The sequence below is a fragment of the Neoarius graeffei genome, chromosome 28 (genome assembly GCF_027579695.1).
Source record: "Neoarius graeffei isolate fNeoGra1 chromosome 28, fNeoGra1.pri, whole genome shotgun sequence".
In the NCBI taxonomy this organism is placed as follows: Eukaryota; Metazoa; Chordata; class Actinopteri; order Siluriformes; family Ariidae; genus Neoarius; species Neoarius graeffei.
Window position 1 is genome coordinate 46,493,765 of NC_083596.1, and position 21,874 is coordinate 46,515,638.

The 21,874-nt window shown below is 39.6% G+C and overlaps 1 protein-coding gene across 17 annotated transcripts in view; it reads right to left on the reverse strand.

Annotated features, from left to right (window-relative positions):
• LOC132875630 (uncharacterized) overlaps window positions 1–21,874 on the reverse strand; it is a 43,856-nt gene that overhangs the window by 5,621 nt on the left and 16,361 nt on the right. For 4 of the 17 annotated variants that reach the window (XR_009651857.1, XR_009651855.1, XR_009651853.1 and 1 more), the window contains 5 exons: window positions 12,257–12,322; window positions 2,485–4,115; window positions 1,807–1,822; window positions 1,361–1,561; window positions 1,040–1,248 (listed from right to left, as the gene is read on the reverse strand). Coding sequence is in view for 2 of the 17 variants with exons in the window: in XM_060912554.1 (XP_060768537.1) it covers window positions 859–867; window positions 1,040–1,248; window positions 1,361–1,561; window positions 1,807–1,822; window positions 12,257–12,322 (501 nt within the window). In the remaining 15 variants the exon portion in view is untranslated. The other 13 variants (XR_009651858.1, XM_060912553.1, XR_009651863.1 and 10 more) reach the window with 11 other exon arrangements.

A 21,874-nucleotide genomic window follows, 5' to 3' on the forward strand; every position in this document is an offset into this window, starting at 1 on the left:
CATGGTGGACAGTAATCATATTGACAGTGATGGGTGATTTATGTGACGGGACAAGGTGGGCTTCCTTACGGGTGGCGAAATGCATCAAAAATGTTATCAATATGATCAAAACTTCTGAAAATATCATTTCATATTTTCTGATCTCGCTACCTCCGAGGCCCCCTAGTGGCCGAGGCCCTGGGCAGCTGCCCATGAAGCCCATTAGGATAACGCGTCCTTGGCTAACTCATAAGATGTTTAACAGACAATTTGTTTTCAAGAAAAACTGCACATATTTCACATGTGATTATATCGATGTGATCATGTGAGGAAAAACAGAAGAAAGTGTATTTATAAGTTAAGCCCTAACATGGCCCAACATTCAATAAACGTGAATTCATGTAAATATTTTTGACATGTGAAAGACACATATCCTACTGATATCCATATCCATATGTGAAATGAACAGAATCAATTAAAAAGATCAGGCGATAAGAAATGAACTGTATAAAAGAATTACGTTAAAAATGAATCGTGAAAAAAAAAAAAATCACACGTGAAAATAAAAATTAGATTAGATTAAATTAGACAGAACTTTATTGATCCCTTTGGGAGGGTTCCCTCAGGGAAATTAAAATTCCAGTAGCATCATTACAGGATAAACAGAGAATAGAAATAGAGAAAAACTTCTAGATAAATTAAATTAGGCATTTGCATATACAAATATAAAAAAGAATAAGATATGGGGAAGAGGGGAGGGGGGGAAAAGGGCCAATGGAAGAGGTAGTGCACATTATATTGCACATTATATTGCACATTGTCCAGTATTGTTTATTGTCAGGCTAGGCTAACTGCTCCTTCCCGTCCTCTGTCCTCCTGTTACCCCTCCTTGTGAAAAATTCATGAAAAGTATATAATTAAACTTCACACGATGCACGTTATCCACATGGGAACTTTGTGTGTCTTTTAACTAGTCTACAATCTTACCAAATATAGAGATAATAAACTCTACTTCAACTTGGAAATTTAATGTTGTATAATGAACAATAATTAATCATACCACACTACGGAGCCAGGCTGCAACCTTCTTTACAGCTTCATCATTTTTACGGCAGTGCAGAAGCCCCTTATTCTCATGGAACAGACAGTCAACCACAATAGGATTCTCTGGACCCCCCTGATTCTCGCTATTTACATCTCTGCTGCTGTCTGGTACAATGGTCTCTGGGTCAAATGTGTGATGGAACAATACCAGAGCAACATATTTGCCTGTAAACAATATTTATAGTATTTATAAAGCAATAGATTCCTTAGTAAAAAAAAAAAAAAAGAAAAAAATGATTTTGATACAATCTCAAATGTGCCGTGGAATGAATCTTACCCTTATAATCACTTTGGAGTTTTTGCAGTGCAGTTTGAATATCACTTCCTGCCCGTGAAATGATGGGCCAATAAAACAGAACAGCTTTACAGTCTTCCGTCTTAGTCTTCATCTTCATAGATTTTCTTTCTTTTTGAAGTCTTTCTGTAAACTGTTTGGAAGCTGTTCCTATATTTCCAGGTTGAAATTCATAACATGGAACTTTTTTGGGGGAAGGAGAGGGTGGAAATTAAAAAGCATATAAGCCTTTGTTGTAGACATTATTCATTCATACCAAAACAGCAGTGAGAACTTAAACAGCATTAATGAAATAGATATACACTGTAATGTATATCAAAACATTACAGAAACATTATACAGGTATTTGGCAGTTCACATGCTAGCAAAAAAATTGAGTAATTGTAAGAAAGGCAATTAACATCTTAATGATAAAACATTTAACTCACGTTTTCCTGACATTATCTGGGAAGAGAAATCAGCAGAAGGGAATCAGATGAGAAGATTTTGACCCTGTTTACATTTGGTTTTAAAATGCTTTTTGGGTGACTGGATCACAAGTGGACGGTGATAAATAGGAGACCACCAAACACAACTCAAACCACTTGCTGAGGTGGTCTGGGATGCATTTGACCACATGCCTTTTGTAGTGTAAACACTAACGTGTCCTGATGCATCCCTAACAAGGAGGTAACAGGAAAATACGACATCAGTGCAGGACATGGTGGTTGTTTTGGTGACAGCGCATCAACACTCATTTTGTCCTGTGCTCTTTTGCAAGTCACAAATGACTGCCAATATTCCACACATGCGTATTAGTTCTTAAAACATTTTTATTTTCTTATCTACTGTAATCTGTGCTAAATAAATCTGGTACTTGTCTGGCGACAGAGACTGATGTAGTAACTGTACGTGAGGCCCTTTGACCTTCTAGCGGAAGCGACGTAGTTGAATATAAGTGGTCAGCAGGACACCTTGGAGACACATGATAGATACATGTGTAAACAGTGATGTGTCTTGGCTGTCCATTTGTGACCTGATCACCTAAGATGCATTTAAAACCAAGTGTACATATTTATCATAATGAAAACGGCATACTCAATAGTCATATTGTCAAAAAGACTTACTGATGAAAAAAAATCACCAAATGCCAAAGTAGATTCTGTAGTACACTGATTCTTCCACAAAAGCTGTAGCTCTGTCTGTGGCAGATGAACTTTTGAGAGCACAAAAGCAGTCAGAAACACTGTCGTGCTTTCACTTTGTTATACCATGCCCAGTCATACCATGTGCTAGTCAGATAACAGGTCAGACTGGAAATACAGGACAAGGATCATTGTTTATACATTTTCACTTAGAAACGTAACAGGTCTTTGTACACATTTCTTCATGCAGCAATATATTATCATTAAGCTATGCAATGTATTCACTTACCATACATTATTATTAAATTACCTAAAATGACATTGTGATAAACTGTTTTCTTCACGGACTGGAATTTTGCCACACTGAAGGGCACATTCTATGTTTTCAAAAGTTTAATGCTGCCAAAGGGACCATGTCTAATGGGTGAACAGGTTTCAGGGGAGAGGCCAGGTACAAAATACTGAAGACTAAATCTAACTCTTCGAGCTGCAACTCAGTAGTGCCATCTAGTGATAAAACACAAGTGCAAGTCACTATCCTTTAGTGTCATCATTATACCAAGCTGGAAGCTTTATCAGCTTTGTCCAGTGTTGCATAGAAACATACATCTGTTCCAAGAAATACTTGAAATACACCCTGCCAGTGTGTCTCCACAATGTGATGTCTAGAGGAGAATGGTGAAATCTTTAACTCAGGCTGAAATGAAAACTCTACTATATCTGAGATCCTCTTCAGCTTTTGTTCATTCTGTTAATCATAACTGAAACACAGTTTATTCTGTTAGTATTAAAATTCCATGTTCTATTAATATTTATTCAGTACTGGTTATCAGATTAACAGATTTAACTTTCCACATCCAGCTACTCATAATAACACTGGCATTACTCAACTCAGCCAGTTAATGATTTATGAGATGCTGAACAAATTGGTGTTGGATAATGGTATTAGTATAAAAGATGAAGCATTGGAAGCTGACGTGCTCGAGTGTACCAGTGGTGTGGCCAGGAACTGATTTCAGGAAGGAATATGCTAAATTAAATGATCGTGTAAGCTGTACATTTTGGGCAGATGCCAAACAGTAGCAGCCTGATTTACCATCAACCATTCTTGCCATATGGTCAAGGAAGTAAAATAGCTTTATGAAAATCTCACTGAAATTATATGCTCATAATACATGCTTTATAATCCTAGAACTACCCAGAAAAAAGAAAATCCATGATTCCAATTGATTAGTCCTATTTCTCACCATACTAGCTGGTAGGCAATAAAATGTGATCAAATAAAGTAAAGGACATGTTCATTTGATGTTGACCTTTTATAAATACCTTTATGGACTCATTAACTGCCTCAGATGCATCTTTAACATCAGGTGGCCAGAGAAGGTCAGAAACGAAGAGCTGTGGTGCAGGGCAGGACAGGAACCTGTTGTCAAAAAGATCCTAGGAAGGAAATGGGGTGGATTGGTCATACCCTCAGGAAGTCAGCTGACAGTACCACCAGACAGGCACTGACCTGGAACCCCCGAGGCAAGAGAAGGAGGGGCCGCCCTAGAAACTCCTGGAGGCGAGACACGGAGCGGGAGCTGATTGGACTGGGGATGCGTTGGGAAGATCTGGAGAGGGAAGCCCAGAACCGAGCTGGATGGAGGAAGATCATCGGTGGCCTATGCTCCACATGGAGCCAAGGGCCCAAGTAGTAGTTATGGAATCATTGTTGTGCAAAACAGTGTCATGTGAGAAATGTGTAATGAGCTGGAGTGTAATGTTTGCTATGTTAACCACCCATGAATAAGCATTTGGAACTAATATCAAAAATGTTTCAGGGAGTTTAAACCACACTAAGGTACACCACTGGAGTATACCAGACGAGGAGGTCAGAGAGCTAGACAAACTAATGAACTAAAGGGCTGCTGCAGGGAGACAAACGACATTGAGCTCCAGCTCACGTGTGACCTACAACTAAGTGGTATAGAAAATGAATGAATGGATAAATAACAAGCTGTTATTATTTTCAAGAGAGATAAAAGAGAGAGACTGATGAGGGAACGATAGTTTAAAGCTGCTATAATGTAAGTGAGGACAGGGATTAACTTGTTACCTCCGCCAAGCAGGCTATGTTTTCGGTAGCATTGGTTTGTTTGTTTATCTGTTAGCAACATTACGGAAAAAGTTATGAACGGATTACTCTGAAATTTTTTCCAGAGGTGTGACTGGGCATAAGTAACAATCCATTACATTTTGGCAGTGATCCGGATCACCTTCTGGATCCATGATTTTTTTTAAAGGATTCTTTATCATTTGTGAGATGAGCTGCTTGGCGGAGGTCTGCACCACGGGCGATTGCTCTAAGACAACGAGGGAGGCTCAGCCTCCTCTAAAAATGACGAACATCGTGTAGGATGAATTGTGCTAGGCTTATGTTATAGCCGACCTTATAACATTGCTATTTCAGATCCAGAATCATAGAAATATATGTGCTCAACCCAACTACGGTGCGAAATCATTCCATTACAACTTTCCCCCTCATGACAGTGCGATGCAGCCCAGCCTCAGTGCACTTCAATGGCATTGGGAGCAATGCGCTTTCAATATCAAAATGCAAGACGATTATTGGACAAATACTGCGAAAACGCCCGCCCACGGAGTCTCGCGGACTCCCAGCCTCAGTGGACTTCAATGGCATTTGGGAGCTATGCGCTTTTCAATCTCAAAATGCAAGACGGTTATTGGACAAATACTGCGAAAACGCCGCCTACGGACTCCGAGCCTCACATGGGAGGGACATGGCAAAGCTTTCCGTGAGGAGACTGGTGATTGGTGAAAGCGGCCGGATATTTTCTTTGATTGACAGTTCGTTTCAACTATAGACAGGCAGCGGTGAGTTTCAGTTCAGTCCCATGTGGATTCGCAAGTGCTGTCCCATACGAAAAAGAACAGTAAAGAACTTATAAGAATTTACCACTGTCTTAGTAGTAAATCCTTATAAATATAAGGATAAATCCTTATAAGGATTTATAAATAAATATATATGCCATGTATGATTTACTCCTGAAAGTGGCCCATTTTGCATTTTCCTCATACAAATTTATGAAAATCTAGTATGTATGAAGTGAACATTGTGCATGGTTTTTACAGATAATGTGTATGATGAATTGTCTTTGTATGCTTCATGTAATGTTTGTAGTTTTAAATGATATTTTACAGTTTAAAATGTATATGCCTTTTATATGTAAATCCACACAAACATGTGTAGAGGCCAGAGTCATTCGCGCTGAAGAAAATAGATTCCAGCGTTGGATTTTAGAGGCAGTGGAGATACGCAAGCGGGCGCAGAGGACGATGAACCGGGATGAGGGAGCGTATGCACTGTCGCACACCTGGAGTGCCGTCCTGGAGGAGCGACCTGACAGCAGGAGGCGTGAACTACCTGTCAAATTGGGCGGGACGTTCACGCCTCCGTAACGCAACATCAGCTGATAAGGCACGTCACCACTCGACATCTGGTGACTGTTTCTGAAGAAGGCGGAAGATTCTCGCCGAAACTGTTAACGAGGTAACAAGCTTAAAAAATATCCTTGTCTAAGAAACGAACTTAAAATATTTGTAATAGTTAGACATAATGAACATCCACTACATAGACACAGACAACCATTCACACTCCCATTCACACCTACGGTCAATTTAGAGTCATCAATTAGCCCAGTGGTTCCCAAAGTGGGGGGCGCCCCCCCCAGGGGGGGTGCAGAGCCATTGCGGGGGTGCGGATGGAATGAATGAATGAATTTCACTGCTAGCATAACATGGAGAAGTTTTTGGCGGGGGGCGCGGGGCTCCCACGTAAACGCAAATCAGAGGATGAAGCATCGCCAAATGTGCTTCCAAAGCAAGTTCATTCCAAGGCAAAGATAAGAAAATATGACGACACATATCTTGTCTTTGGCTTCACCTGCACAACGGTGGGTAATGAGGAGAGACCGCAGTGTGTTGTCTGTCTTAAAGTGCTAGCTTGTGACTGCTTGAAGCCGAACAAGCTAAGACGCCACTTGGAGACAAAACATCCAGAGCACAGACAAGCTAGTTGAGTTTTTCAGACAAAAACTCGTAAACTGCCGTGCTCAACAGTCCCTATTTACTAAAGCTGCATCCGTGCCAGCAAATGCTCAACTCGCCTCATATAAAGTTGCCTACCGAGTGGCACAGTGTAAAAAGCCGCACACAATAGTGGAGGAATTAGTACTTCCCTGTGCTATGGACATGGTATCAAGTATGCTTGATGACACTGCAGCCAGCAAACTAAGGGCTGTTCCTCTGTCCAACAACACCATCGGCAGGCGCATTTATGACATGTCAAAGGACATAGAGGAGCAGCTTAATGCCAAAGTGCGTGACAGCCGCTTTTCTCTTCATCTGGATAAAGCCACTGACAGTAACAAAGACTGTTTATTAATTACTTACGTCAGATTCATAGATGGAGATGACATGAGGGAGGAATTGCTTTTCTGCAAAAAAATAAAAACAGCTCCAACCACACAGCTGTTCTGTTTCACAGCGAGTCCCAATGGCTGTCACGTGGGAAGGTGCTGTCCAGGGTCTTTGAACTGCGAGATGAAATCCGCATCTTTTTGAAGGAAGAGGGCAATGATCTTCCTTTTGCCACATCCTACCTATGTGAGATAGGTTTTTCTGCTGTGGCCTCAATCAAGACAAGATACAGATCAAAGCTGGACATTGAAAATGAACTCAGAGCAGTAATCTCAAAACTGCAACCCAGATTTGAGAAGATCTGCAGCATGAAGCAGGCCCACACCAGTCACTGAAAAGATGCGAGGATTAAAGGTGTCATTTTTGCACAACAAATCTTTAGGGTTTTTTTTTCTTCTCAGGGAGTTGGTCATGTTTTAAAACCCATTTTTGCAGAGAGACAATGTTTGAAAACTGCATTGATAATGTTGAATATAAAAAAAAAAAAGAAACCTGTTACACAGTTAAGGTGCTTGAAAACAGTTATAATTATATTGCAACCTGTAGTTTATGGCAGTTTACTTTTATTTGTTCAACAAAGGTTGAGGTTTGTATTAATAAACTGCAATGGAGTCTGAAAACAAAATGTGTGTGTGTGTCCTGTTTATCTTTTTTTTTTTCTCTTTTTGTCGGGGGGGGGGGCAAAAATTTTCTTATCTACCAAAGGGGGGCCCAGCAGAGAAAGTTTGGGAACCACTGTGCTAGATTGTTCTTGTTTTCAAGTCTGATTCCTCTCAAGGTTTCTTCCTCATGTCGTCTCGGGGAGTTTTTCCTTGCCACTGTGGCCTCAGGCTTGCTCATTAGGAATACATATATTTATTAGCTCATATGTTTCAAATCTTTATTTTTCTATAAAGCTGCTTTGCTAAGCATGTCTATTGTTAAAACTGCTACACAAATAAATTGACTTGACTTGTAAACAACGTGCGTGTTCTAAACAGTATTAATTAATTGATTATTTATTCTTTCATGATGTGGAATGCCTAAAAACAGGCACTCATTTTGTATGCCAGATGTAGCCCTAATACTGGCTATAACCACACTGGGTTGGAAAAATTTGTCATTGGCCTGTAATTGTGACTACATTGAAAAGTCACTGAAGCCTGACAGTCCTGATTGTGGTCATTTTCCACTTGCCTCCTATATACTTATGGACCACATTTTGGGACTGTCAAATTTTTGTAACCGATCCAGGTTATTTGGAGGAAATCCACTGAAGTTGCATTGCATGAATGTCATGCACACTCATTAGTGTTGTGCCTGCTTGTTTTCTTCACCACTGGAAAATAGCAGTTAGGGATTGCCTGTTTTTTCCTCATTGAACCACATGGTATCCTCAAAAGCCAACCTCAGGTACGGAGATACTGTGTGTTTCTGCTTAAGGATATACAAACAAAGATACACACAGACAGTCTGTCCCTTACTTTCATGAAGAGGTCTAGTCTCTGTCTATGTTCAACATTACTGATCTATTAATATTCCCACCATTACAGGACCATTATTGTCATGGGTAAGTATATAACTGTACTTTCTTATCTCTGTTATGGTAATGGTTGAATAAAAATATTTTTACCACATGTTTTAATATAGTAAGCAGACATGCATTTTCAACAAATGCTCTGTTTCAACTGAGAAATGCACTGAACAAATTTCATGCTGAAAGTGATCACTACAGGTAAAAGACTCAACAATCACAACATACACAGAGGATATTACATGGTTGCATGAAGATATGAAGTTTATCTTTGAGTGGTGAATATATTCACGAGTGAGCAAAGCGAACAAGTTAAATGTTTTCAACACGAGAAGATAAACTTCATATCTTCATGCTACTGTGTAATACTCTTTATATGATATGGACACATCCACAATAAAAATATGCAAGTAAATCAAAAGAATTTTAATTTTGAACTGGTTCGCCATTTTTGACAATGCGCGTGCAGTCAGTGGGAAAACACTGGGAGTGGCATCACTGGAGTGAAATATCAGGAAATACATCACTCAGATCCGCGATGCATTTCCTATGAAAAATGCGAGTTTTTCAACATGAGAAGATAAACTTCATATCTTCAAACCAACCTGTGATTCTCTTTTTTATTATATTGACACATTCACAAACAAAAAGTACCCAAATTTATCACCTAGTCTTTTTCCAGTTTCAGTGAGTCTGCTCAGCCTCAGATTATTGTTCTTTGCTAACAGAAGTGAACCCTGATGTGGTCTTCTACTGTCATAGCTCATCCACCTCATGGTTCAATGTGTTGAGTGTTCTGAGATACTTTTCTGCTCACCATGGTTGTACAGTACAGAGTGCTTATTTGAGTTACTATAGACTTCCTGTCTGCTCAGAGCATTCAGGTTATTCTCATCTGATCTCTCACATCAACAAAGTGTTTCAGCCTGCAGACCCTTTGTACACCAGATGTGCTTATGTTTTACCAACTGCCAATCATTTTGTGTTCATGTTGAGTTTTCTTTGTCCTTTGTCCTGCCTTTGTCTAGTAATTAGTTCTTTTCCTGTCTTTTGTTTGTTTTTCAGTTGTTTATGTAATAAAGGCTGTCTGCACTTGTATCTGACTCCTTGGATTTATGACCATATTTTTTATTTCAGGCAGGAAAGAATTTTTTGTCTGGAATAATAGGAGAAGATCGTGGTGAGTATAAGATGAGAAAGTAATAAATCTAAATGTAAAAATAGATCTCATTTCTGTTTGGCCAGAATCTTGTCTCCATCCTGTACAAGGTTCTCCCCAGACAAAGAACATGAGAGAAATCTTCTGAAGAAGAAGCCTTTATTTGTCACATATATACTTTACAGCACAGTAAAATTCTTTTCTTTGCATGTCCCAGTTTGTTAGGAAGTTGGGGTCAGTGCAGGGTCAGCCATGATATGGCGTCTTTGGAGCAGAGAGGGTTAAGGGCTTTGTTAAAGAGCCCAACAGTGGCAGCTTGGCAGTACTGGGGCCTTGTGATCAGTAGCCCAGAGCTTTAACTATTGAGTCACTACTGCTGAACTCATGTCTGGTTAGATCCTCAACTAGATTAGCCTGAGATTAATGTGAATGAACGAGGACAACTTTCATTCTACTTTATAGCTCTGCCCTTTCCTCTCACTCTCTCTCTCTGTTAGCAACACATGTCTCTTTAGCTATATTTCTATGAATATTGAGAATTCTGCCCCAATCGTAAACCTGTTGGCTGAGCCTTGGTTGGCTGGTATAGCTATTTAATACAGTTAATTATTTGGCTTTTCTACATAAAGCAGAGGTGAGAATTTTCCACGGATTCATGGATTTAACATCTGAACAGGTCATTCTTGAGATCGATGCAAATCTGGTGAGAAATTTTTTTTTTTTTTTTTTTTTTTTTGGGGGGGGGGGGGGGGGGGGTAGGACCTCTCGTATATCAGGCAAGCTCACCAGCTGTGACCAGAGATTCATGTTTGTTTATGGAAATCACAGCAAATGAATTTGTAAGGAGCATTTTGATTGGCCGTCTCTCTTACTTCCACTTGAATCAGCCAATTACAGTATGCGTACAACGAAGTTAGAATTTTCCCAGCCATATTCGTCAAGACCGTCACAATGTTTATAGGTGAGTAAAATCCATTCTTTCTAAACTTATTTCACAACATTGGCAAAAAGCATGCTTATAAACAGCGTTCAAGGATAGCCAGTATTGCATCGCAAAATGCGACCCAATTTTGAAGAATTGCTAATCAATTTCCCCAGTGTATCACACAGAAATGCAATGCAAAAAATTTGGCCAACTGCGAGCTTCCCTGGGTGAGTTATGAATTTTTAAAGTCTGCTTTAAAATTTGCTGGTTCGCAAAGGCATGGGGAGAGGAAGGTGCATGAAATTATTCATGAAGTTTAGAAGTACACCAAAACCTTTAACATGACTCAGAACTCTTGATCACAAAATTTGCTTTAAAATGAAGGCTCAAATAGATTACATTCCTAGCTGAATATGACTAATGTGTAATGACCAAAAATGGGTCTTAAAGCTTGCTGTAGTAGTTATACCATTACATTTGCATATTAGCATAATGATATAAAGGCTCACTGCAATAAAGCATTGTTGTAAACTTGTCATAAGACTCATATCTTTATGTTCTGTCACTTGCACATTTAATTCTAATAAGACTGTTTTGTATTCTACATACTAAGTTGACAGGATACCATTTTGATTGAAACACAGCCAGACGGTATGCTACTGGGTGATCGGGAACTAAATTCCATCTCAAGTGTTGTTTAGATACATTGCACAGATTAAAGCTGATGAGGCACAAGAGGAGTTTGATGCTGATGCAGTCTTAAGCAGACAGGATTACTGACAGGATTTGGGGGTATCTAATGAGGTAAATTCACCATGCCAGATGCCAGGAAAATGCATCTTTCAACCCTTGAAAATGCAAAATTTTCTCAGCTTGAGAGGGGAAATGTCCCTCCACCACCCCTTTTGGACCCAGTAGTAACCTTTCCTCTTTTTTGGTCAGCTGCTGTTCTCAGCTCTGATAAAGGAAACTTAAATCAGTGTATCACGCTTCCATAGACATTTTGGTCTATCTCTGGCTCTTTGTATTTTAGACAGTGACATTGTGGTTTCCTCAAAGGTTTGCCCTGATTCTGTTAATTATATTAATGATTATGTGTTACAAAAATAGTATTCATGAAATATAACATGGGACATTTGTGCTGGAGGTGAAATACTGTGACTGTCTTATCGCCAGTGGCTTAGGCATGAGTAAAATGAAATTTGGCTATTGAGAATCATGTACCAGTGTGTATTATTAAAGTGTAGACATTCATAAAAACTGTCATTGGTATTAGAACTAAATTACCCACTTCAACAGATTACAGCTGTGAATTGTTAAGAATATCATTAATCTTTAAGTAATCAATAATAATAATAAACTGTTTCATTGTTTGTTCACAGAATCCTATAATTGTTTGATTCATATAACTGGAAAGACACTGAATGCCCACAAGGATATCCTCGATCATCTTAATGAACAAATACGACTGCAGGCGGTGTCTACAGAGGATGAGTGTGACTTCATTCTGGTTTTCTGCCCTGTTGTGTCACAAGCTGGAACTGACATTGAAGCAGCAGTGAAAGGGCTGCACAATAATTCAAGTATTCACAAAATCTTAAAAACAATGTATTATATCTGGTGAATTATCACATATAGTGAGTAAATGTTTGGTATGTTTTTACAGATAACAAACCTGCTGTCCTGGTGGTGCTCTAGCACACGTTTGATCCAGAGTGTGTTGTACCAAACAGCAGCAGAGCTGTAAACAGAAAGAATACAATTGTAAGAGTAGTATCTCACTGGGCTGCGACAGCCCGCGACTAGTTGGAGACACAACAATTGCGATAAAATATGTGAATTAGCGACAATTTTCACTTGGAATCACAATGAATTGATATTCGCATATTTTACCGCAATTGTTGTGTTTCCAACTAGTCGCAGGCTGTCGCAGCCTGACTTTCCCTCGGCAGGCAGGGAAGTAGAAGAAGCCTCACGGAAACTGACTTGAGAAGGGTTTGCGATGGCTTTGCGACACCAGCGACGCATTTGCGGCTATTTTGAGAGAAATTTTGTCGCACGAATTTTTTGAACATGTTCAAAATTTCAGCGACGAAGGAGCGACACTTTGCGACTCATGCGAGGAAATTGAGAAGCCCCGCGAATGTTTCAAGACATTTTTGAAACTCTCTCGCGAATGACGTTCGCAATTTGTCGCAGCCCAGTGAGATACGACCTTAATCGACTGTCTGTTCCATGAAGGTAAGGGATTACTGCAGTGTCCTAAGAATCATGACTCATTGTCCCAAATCATAGCTGATATTAAATCTCAGGTACTAATTTTATTTATTTAAGAAAATATTATGTATTATGCTCAGTAAAGTCAGTCATGATTCAAGGTTAAGGTGTGACCCCCCAAAAAAAGGCATGTATGACATCTGTTATTTTATCTGCCTATGTACAAGCACTTGCAGGTATTGATATTTGTGAATTGATGTGTAATCAGCACAGAACAACTGTGTAGATAAATAAACCTCTATTTCTCTATCATGTAGACTACTACTACTACATGCACAAAGAGCACTGTTATCTTTACTGTAATAATTCATCAGCACAGTTGGTTTTAAAGTGTGTGAAAGACACAAGATGCACTGTTTAGCTTGAGGTCCTGCACACAAGCAACATTTACCTGAAATATATATATAAAATTATTTTCCCCAGGCCTGTATAGATCTGTAAATTAAAGTCTTTAACCATTTTAACAGGTGAAAGGACGATGTACAAAACTGAACAAGCAAGAAGGTGTAACATCAGGTGAGTGTGACAGATTTTGTTTCTTATAGCTAAGTTGACTGAGCTAGTAATGTAAAAAAAACAAAAAAAATGTGTGTATGTTTTTGCATAAATTTTCTCAGATACAGAAGTGAGAAACAAAGATAAAACCAACAAGGAGAAAGACAGACTCTCTGAAGAAACAAATACAAAACTAGAGAACATACAGTGGTGGGCAAAAGTTTACATACCCCAACAGAATGTTTTGTTTCTTGCCTATTTCTAAGAGAAACTGAATGATAATACACAAAAATTAATCCGTGGGCATGAGAAATGTTTGTTTCTTACCTGTGTTTGGTTTAATGGTTTAAACTTCTCAATCGCCAATGCAGTCAGGCAGAGTCTCTGGTGTTTGCATGTTTAGTAAACTTATAGCTTGCTGGTAGTTGCTAACGTGTGTCCTTCATTTCATTACATTAGTTTAATTTCATCAGTTTCCTTTCTCAGTGGCGCGTAGTAAAATATCTTCAGTTAAAGTGCACAAACTGCCTGTTAAAGGGCTAATGGTTAAAATGGTTAGAAGTAAATGGTTCTTAGTTTAGAACTGGTTTTCTGTTCATTTGTTTGTTCAGTAACACATATTGCCTGAATGATTAAAAATGGTTAAATTATACTTACCTTATACATAAATATTTATATATTGTTGCCTAATTAACTTGGGCTTTGTTGTAGAAAAACAAGCATTTATTCATACATGGTTTGTTGTAGAAAAACAGGCATTTATTCATACATTTATTTTTGCTTGCATGTTTAAAGGTTTTTCACCTTCTACTTCTGGTTCTGCTTCTACTTTCTCTTCTGGAAAAACCCTACTATATTTTACTACTACCACAATTCTACTACAACGTTAACTCCACTGAAAATTAATAAAACACAAGATGAGTGGAATCCTGTGTCCGAGTCCTTCCCTTTCAAGTGTGGGAAACCCATGATGCTCACATACACTTGACAGTGGAAAAACTGAAACCAGTGACCAAGAAGCAAGACTCCACTTGTGCCACAACCCAACAGAGAGGGAAGACACTTCACCTGGGGGCCTGGAGGATAAAGCTTGAAGTCACCTGAAAAAAAAAAAAGAAACGAAATGGCGAAGCCATTAGAAGAACTGAAAACAGAGCGAACCACAGCCAAAAGACTTTTCTCCCGTCTTGCTAACTGCATTACAAGAACACACTCAGAGATGACTGTGGAGGAGCTAAAGCAAAACTTCAACAAGCTTACAGCAGAAAGCTCGAGACTCATGGAGGCGAACGAAGAGATTGAGGCCGCCTACATGGCAGAAGCAGACGCAGCCACTGTAGAGGACCTGGGCGCCAAGAAGAAAGCCGACCTGGAGAAGATAGAGGCATACTGTAAGCAGAGGACTAAAGGAGCAAAGCTCCTAATTCAACAAACACTCTGGGAATCGTATGGGGAAAAAGAGCTGCCCCTTGCCCTACACATCGCTGAAGCAACGCTGACTGCAAGAACGTCTCCTCTGCCCAGCTCTACGTGACTCTGGAGGCATATGAGTTCATGCTGAAGCACTTCGAGACGTTAGTGCTGAAGGCAAAAGAAGTGCACCGTGACTGGAACCGCTGGGCTCCCGCTGCAGAGCAAAGAGACTTTGATCACCACATGGCAGAGCTCGAAGTGCAACTTCCTCAGCTGGTGTCGTGCAAGGCTGCCTTCATCAAAGCTGCAAAAATCAAGACAGACTCTGAAGAGCCTACTGTCCACCATACAGCTCCAGTGCCAGCAATAAAGCTGAAAGCCACAGCCCTTCCAAAGTTTGCTGGCAACCAGCGAAGTTACTACAGGTGGAAGAAGGAGTGGGAAGCTCTACAGAAGCAGGGTGAACCGACAGGGTCTAGAGAGGTCAAGAAATTCCAGCTGCTCAACAGCATCGATGAGAAGGTGGTCAGAAACCTACACCTGTCGACCTACAGCTCCTCAAATGAAATCTTCAGAGTCCTGTATAACCGATTTGGGAAACAAGCCAACATCACTCTCGAGATCATTGAAGATCTACAAGCAACTCCTCCAGTCAAAGCCGGCCAGCCAAGAAAAGCCATCGAGCTCATCCAAACAGTGGAAAAAGCTCTTTACGACTTAAATGAACTGGACAATGCCGAGGCCATAAAGAACCCCATTGTGACCAAATCCATTGAGGGCAAGCTTCCAGAAACTTTAAAGAAAGACTGGCTCACCTATGCTGCTGACGTGAGTAATGCAGTGGACCGGCACAACCGCTTTGACAAGCTGCTGGCTTACCTAAAGTCACAGGAAGCCATATATGAGCAACTTGACCAACTGAAAGATGGTGTTGAACCTGCCAAGGACAAGACCAAGTTCCTGAAGCAAGCCAGAACAAAAGCAACCAACAGTCCGGCAGTGTCGTCCAACAGTGATGCAACAGGCTGCATTGTCTGTGGTGACCCAAAGCACAGAAGAAAACTGTACTTCTGCAGAAAGTTTAGAAGCAACCTAAAGCCATCGGAGAAGAGGGATGCAGCACAACAACTCGGTGCCTGCAAAAGATGCCTTGAAGTCCACACTGGTGAAAGCTGCAAGAAAACCACTTGCCTGTGCGGGAATCCAGAATGCAAAGATCAACACCACTACCTCCTCTGTCCAGTTGCCAGACCCCAGTCCCAAAGAACACCCAAGGTCAGTCCAGTGAGGGCTGAGGGCAGAAGACTCACTGACACCCAGGAGCAGTTCCTCTCCAAACTCACACCAGAGCTGGCACGGCAGTGTCGAGATGCCTTCTGCAACATAGTGTCCAGGGCATTCAACTCTAGTGCTGCTGGAGCATTTATTCATACATGCTTTGTTGTAGAAAAACAGGCATTTATTCATACATTTATTTTTATGTTTGTATGTTTAGGTTTTTCACCTTCTACTTCTGGTTCTACTACAATTCTACTACAACGTTAACTCCACTGAAAATCAATAAAACACAAGACGAGTGGAATCCTGTGTCCGAGTCCTTCCCTTTCAAGTGTGGGAAACCCATGATGCTCACATACACTTGACAATAAGAGTTCCTATAATGAGTATGTGTAGAAATTTTGGTCTTTTGTTCTGAAAGAAAGCTTCTCTATCTCCTTTGTACTTTTACTACAAATAGTTCACTGTTATCAGAACAGGTGTATGGTGGCCCACCACTGAAGGATACATTAGTGGCAGCAGGACAGACAAGAAAAATACATGACACAATCAATACAAATAAAATATAATAAGCCTGACACAAGTGTTTGTCCAGGTCTTAAACTAAGAGAGAAAATCACAAAATTAACATTTTTGCATATCCATACGAGAAAGCAAGTTCTGTCCGATGTACTTCTTACACACACACACACACACACACACACACACACACACACACACACACAACACCATGCAAAAGTTTTCAGCCCTCTATTTTTTTATACAAACTTTGTTACGGTATATATTTTCTGACTTCTGCATTACTGAGTCATTTTAGAGTTCCAAACGTTCATTTTCTGGCACAAAATTAAATGTTACAGACAAACAATATTTGTATCTGAGCAGCATATTATATAAGGGACCACTTTTCAGATGAAAAAAGAAAACATAATGAAGGCTACTGGGTTTTGGTGCAAAATGAAGACGCAAGTGTGACAGTCAGAGTGTCCAGAAGACCTGTGACTGGTTCTGTAAGATGCTCAGTAAAACCTACAGCTCATTTCCGCATAAAACTGCACTCATTGTACCTGAGACTATTTTTTAAAGCAAAGGGTTGTCTCACACCAAATATTGACTTTGTTTCATTTATGTCTTACTGATTACTGTTTATAGTATTTTTTACTGTTGAAATATCTGATTTCATTATTTTTAAGCCGTTTTTGGTTGACAGCATTTCTTTACATGTGCCCAAGACTTTTGCACAGTACTGTATATAATTATGTCCTCTGCTATTTTCATAGGCGGAAGAATAAGAAGGTGCAAACATAGGTGAGTGTGAAAGATTAAATCAATCAATATATCTGTCTGTCAATCAATGTGAGTCACATAAATTTATATTTATAGGGCCTGGAGAATTACCTGGGGCAAAATGTCATCTCAAATTAGAGGATAAATCACATGAAAATAAAAACAAAGATTAAAATTCAAACAGAGAATCAAAATACAAAAGTGAACAATGAGAATCTCACCCAAGAGGAAGGCACTGTATCCAAAGACACAAACACAGAATTCGAGAAAACAGCTGAAGAGCCACAGGAGAGAGAAAATGCTGTACAACTGCATCAGCAACAGGAACCGAATGATACACAGATACAAGTGGAGGGTGTGGAGAAAAATGTGGAGAAGCATAAAGAATTAAATGAGAAAAATGAGCATCAGAAGGTTCAAGACACACAGCCGAAAGAGAAAGAAACAATTCAAAATGAACAAGTAGAGACGAATAAAAAGAGTCGTTCTGAGGCAGGTGCAGTGTTAATGGGAAATAAAGAAATTAATGTTACTGAAAAACAACAAGCACTTGAAGAGCCTGAAGTGAAAGAGGCTAATTTGGCTGAGACTCAGACAGAACAAGAGGAAAGTGACAGCTTAACAAGACAGATAGACCTCAGGTGGTCAATACACAACTTCACATGAAGAATGAAGCAATTAAAGAGCAGGACCCGCTGCCAAGTGAGGGAGAAGATGACCCTCTTGATGCAGAAACGCCCTCCAGTGAGATCGCCACCGAACTCAAAAAGGATGAATCTCATTTCTGTTAATCTAACAGCAAAACTAAATAAACACATAACTATAAAATATACATCACCTCTAAAAGCACTAATACTGCTACAAACACACCTAATATCATACACCTGTTTTATACTAGAAAACAATTGATGAAAAACCCTCACACACCATCTGTTGTGTGCATAATTTTCATGCATCGTAAAACTAATCATCTATTTCAAACGTTATTGTTGCCAGATTGTCTAGCTTTCTGCAATTAAGAAATCAGTTTCTACCCAAAGAATGAAAGGACAAGACTGGGTAGTTTAACTGATGACAGTTTAGTAGTTTATTTTTTTATTCATATAATAATACAACATGCATCTTCATTTCCCGTCACATACAAGTATCAATTTCTTGAACTCATAGTGATCACAACAAAAGATGTTTTTTCAAAAACATGCCTGAATATTCAAAGCCACAAACGTCTTCTGCAAGACTGTGTAGATATTATTGGCTCCAATACATCATATTCCTTGTTTGATGGTCATTTTCACATGAGTACTATTTCAGCCAATAGTACTCATGTTCCAGTTTAAAAAGACATGCGTATTGGCCACTGTTACGTCCCCAAGGATTAAGTCCAGGGAATGGGGGAGGTAACAAAATATGTCAAACAAGAGAAGAAAAAACAAAATAGAAGGGAAATGGAAATACGTGAGTGAGTTTATTTATTTATAAAACAAAAAAAATAAAGGGGCACAACAAAATGGAAAGCAAAACCCAAAACCACTCCCTATGAAGTCAAGGTTGCGCACCTAGGCGCACCGCAACACCACTATTAACACACACACAGCATAGTCGCTGTAATCAGAAATCAGATTTCAGTTATCCACACAGCATAACTGCTGAAATCCGACAACACCAAAAAACACACACAGAGTGATCTCTGTCATACAGGGTTAAATTGTGCACACACGCACATCCACACAGCATCCACACTGCTGTCTGGCCAACGGCCCTGCCCGTAGGTTTCCCCAGGTCTTTTAAAACAGCCGCTTCTGGTGAACAATTAAGCACCGGCGCAGCTAACCACTCACAGCAACGGTGGAGGGTGGTACCTGGAGAGAGACATTAAAAAAAAAAAAAAAAAAAAAAACACACACACACACACACAACACCACAGCCGTAACAGCCACCTTCAAAGAAAATAGAGATGTGATAGGCTGCTGTGTAAAAGCACCCTGCTGTCTCATTGTTTTAGCATCTAAAGCTCCCTTTTTCTCCCTCCCGCACCCCTCAGGCACACCCTAGCTCCCCATAGCTGGTGTAGGATGTAGTAACAGCCCATTTCAAGTAAAGTATTTGGAATATAGGTTTTGGATAGGCTGTGTAACACTTGCAAACCTTTGCTTATCTGCTCCAAAATATACATTCTGCCAAGTTCTTGTTGAATCAGGAAATGTTTATTTTTTTCAGGGCCTCTCAAAACCCAGTTCCACTCTGCAAATAAAAGAAAAAAATATAATAGGTGTTTGATTTTTATGACTTGTTTTGCTTTTGCTGCTCTGAAATTGAATCTAAAATGAACATAAGAGTTTAATTGACTGCTATTGATGGCCCAAATGAATTCTTTAATTCAGGGCTTTTCAAAGTGTGGGCCCCCCCCCGGGGGGGCGCCAGAGTTCTTCGGGGGGGCAACGTGAGGAAAAATAAACCAGAATAAGTTGCTATTGTGGACATTTAGCGAACTTCAGCTAGCCTTTACCAGAGACAAAATGGATCGATTTTTAGTACCTAAAGCTACAGTGAGTGAGGAGACAAAGTCTGGGCCAAGCAAAAAAAACAGAGCCTCCAGGATGTTGCGATTTGCAACTTCAGCGCAAATTCAACCAATCACCGCGAATTCAGGGCGGTGTTGCAATTATATCCAATCACCACAACTTTCCCGCAAATTTGACCAATCGTTGGCGTCATCTTGAGGTGACGTCGACAAACTACCTTCCGCCTTACTTCCGTGTATCAAGAGAAGCAGCATGTGCACAGTGTTGCCAGACTGGGTGGTTTCAAGTGCATTTTGGCGGGTTTTGAACATATTTTGGACTGGAAAAGGTCAGCAGTATCTGGCAACATTGCATGATGTGCGAGTCAGTGTTTATGTAGGCTTAAATTCTGTTACTGAAAGTGTGTTATGTTTACAGTGAAGGACTGTGTGCACTTTATTTTTTTTTTTTTACTTAATACAAGAAATTAATGGATGCCAACATTTTTGCCAAAATGGTATTTTATTTTCCATTGTTTAGGCAGCTTCAGCATCATACTGTGAGATTCTGTTCAAATTGTTTTTTTTCTTCTATGAAGCCTGAGCCATTTATTTTATTAGTTTATAATTATTGTTTAATTTAGTCTTCAGGAGAGACTGCCTGCACACAGTACTAGTATTAATAGTTTTTTTTTCTTACATGAAAGCTGAGGCATTTATATTATATTTTAAGGTAACTTCATGTTGTGCTGTGAGGTTCTATGCACTTTAACTTTTGAACCAACAGGTGCATTTGGATAAGTAAAGCCTATTTTTCTGCATTTTTGTAGTCCTGGTAATCTTTTATATTGGTAAAGTTGTTTATAGGACCATTTCTCAGTGTCTTTGTTTTTTTAATCAGTAGTTTTTCAGTAATAACTTAATATTTAACATATCACTCAATTTTAATCACAAAAAGAGAAAATCACAACAATTTCTCGCAACTTTCACTTCCTCCCGCAATGTAATCGCAACAAAAACCTAAAAAACACCGCAACTTTCATCGCAATTTTTTTGGAAACCCCCCCAACATCAGACATTTTAGCCCGCAACAATCACAAAAAAGGCCTGCGGAATCCTGGGGGACTGGAAAAAGAAGGAAGTATGACCACGATTATTTAAAGTTTGGATTTTCATGGACTGGATCTGAAGATGCTCCACTGCCACAGTGTGATGTCTGCCAAGAGGTGCTAGCTAACGATGCTATGAGATGTTTAAAATGTGTAAAACAAGATGTTTTAAAAAGCACAGATGTTTAAAATGTGAAAAATAAAAAAAATAAAATGTGTACAACAACCATTTTTTAAAAATACGAATGGAACATTAAGTATAGCAACAACAAAAATTGGGGGGGGGGGGGGGGGGCGCTGTTGTTTATTTGCTCTCCGAGGGGGGGCTGACTCTCCCACACTTTGAAAACCCCTGCTTTAATTGAAGCCATGACTGATTATTATGCAATGTACTGAACCATAGATACTCAAGGTTGAAATGAAACAGTCAAATATCAGCAAATATGATCAGTTTTACCTATCTGCTTGAAGAAAGTACAGTAGACTCAGGTGGATGAGAAAGACAGTGAGCAGAGATGGTGTTGGAGCCATATTTAAAAACCTTTTTAAATACTGTTTGCCTAGTGACTGTGTAACATAGCTAAGGAACCCTGTTGATTCTGTGTCACGAGCGTGCCAAAAGATAACCTTTAATTCACTCTGGATGGAAATAAATGTTATGATGTAGCATCACACTTATTTGGAATTAGCAGGAATCAAGCAGAACCAGCCAGAATGAAAAATTTTTCAAAATTTGTGCCACATTCGGGCGGGAATTTCAACTGACCAACATTCTTACAGCTTTGTAAGAATGCCAGTCGAATAATTAGAATGCACTTCGAACCTGCCTCAAATGATTCTTGCACATTCCGGGTGTATTAGCTTTCGAATGCAGTTCAAATGTAGTTGGAACACAGTAGGAATATCTAGAATGCTGTTAGAATATTAAGAATGC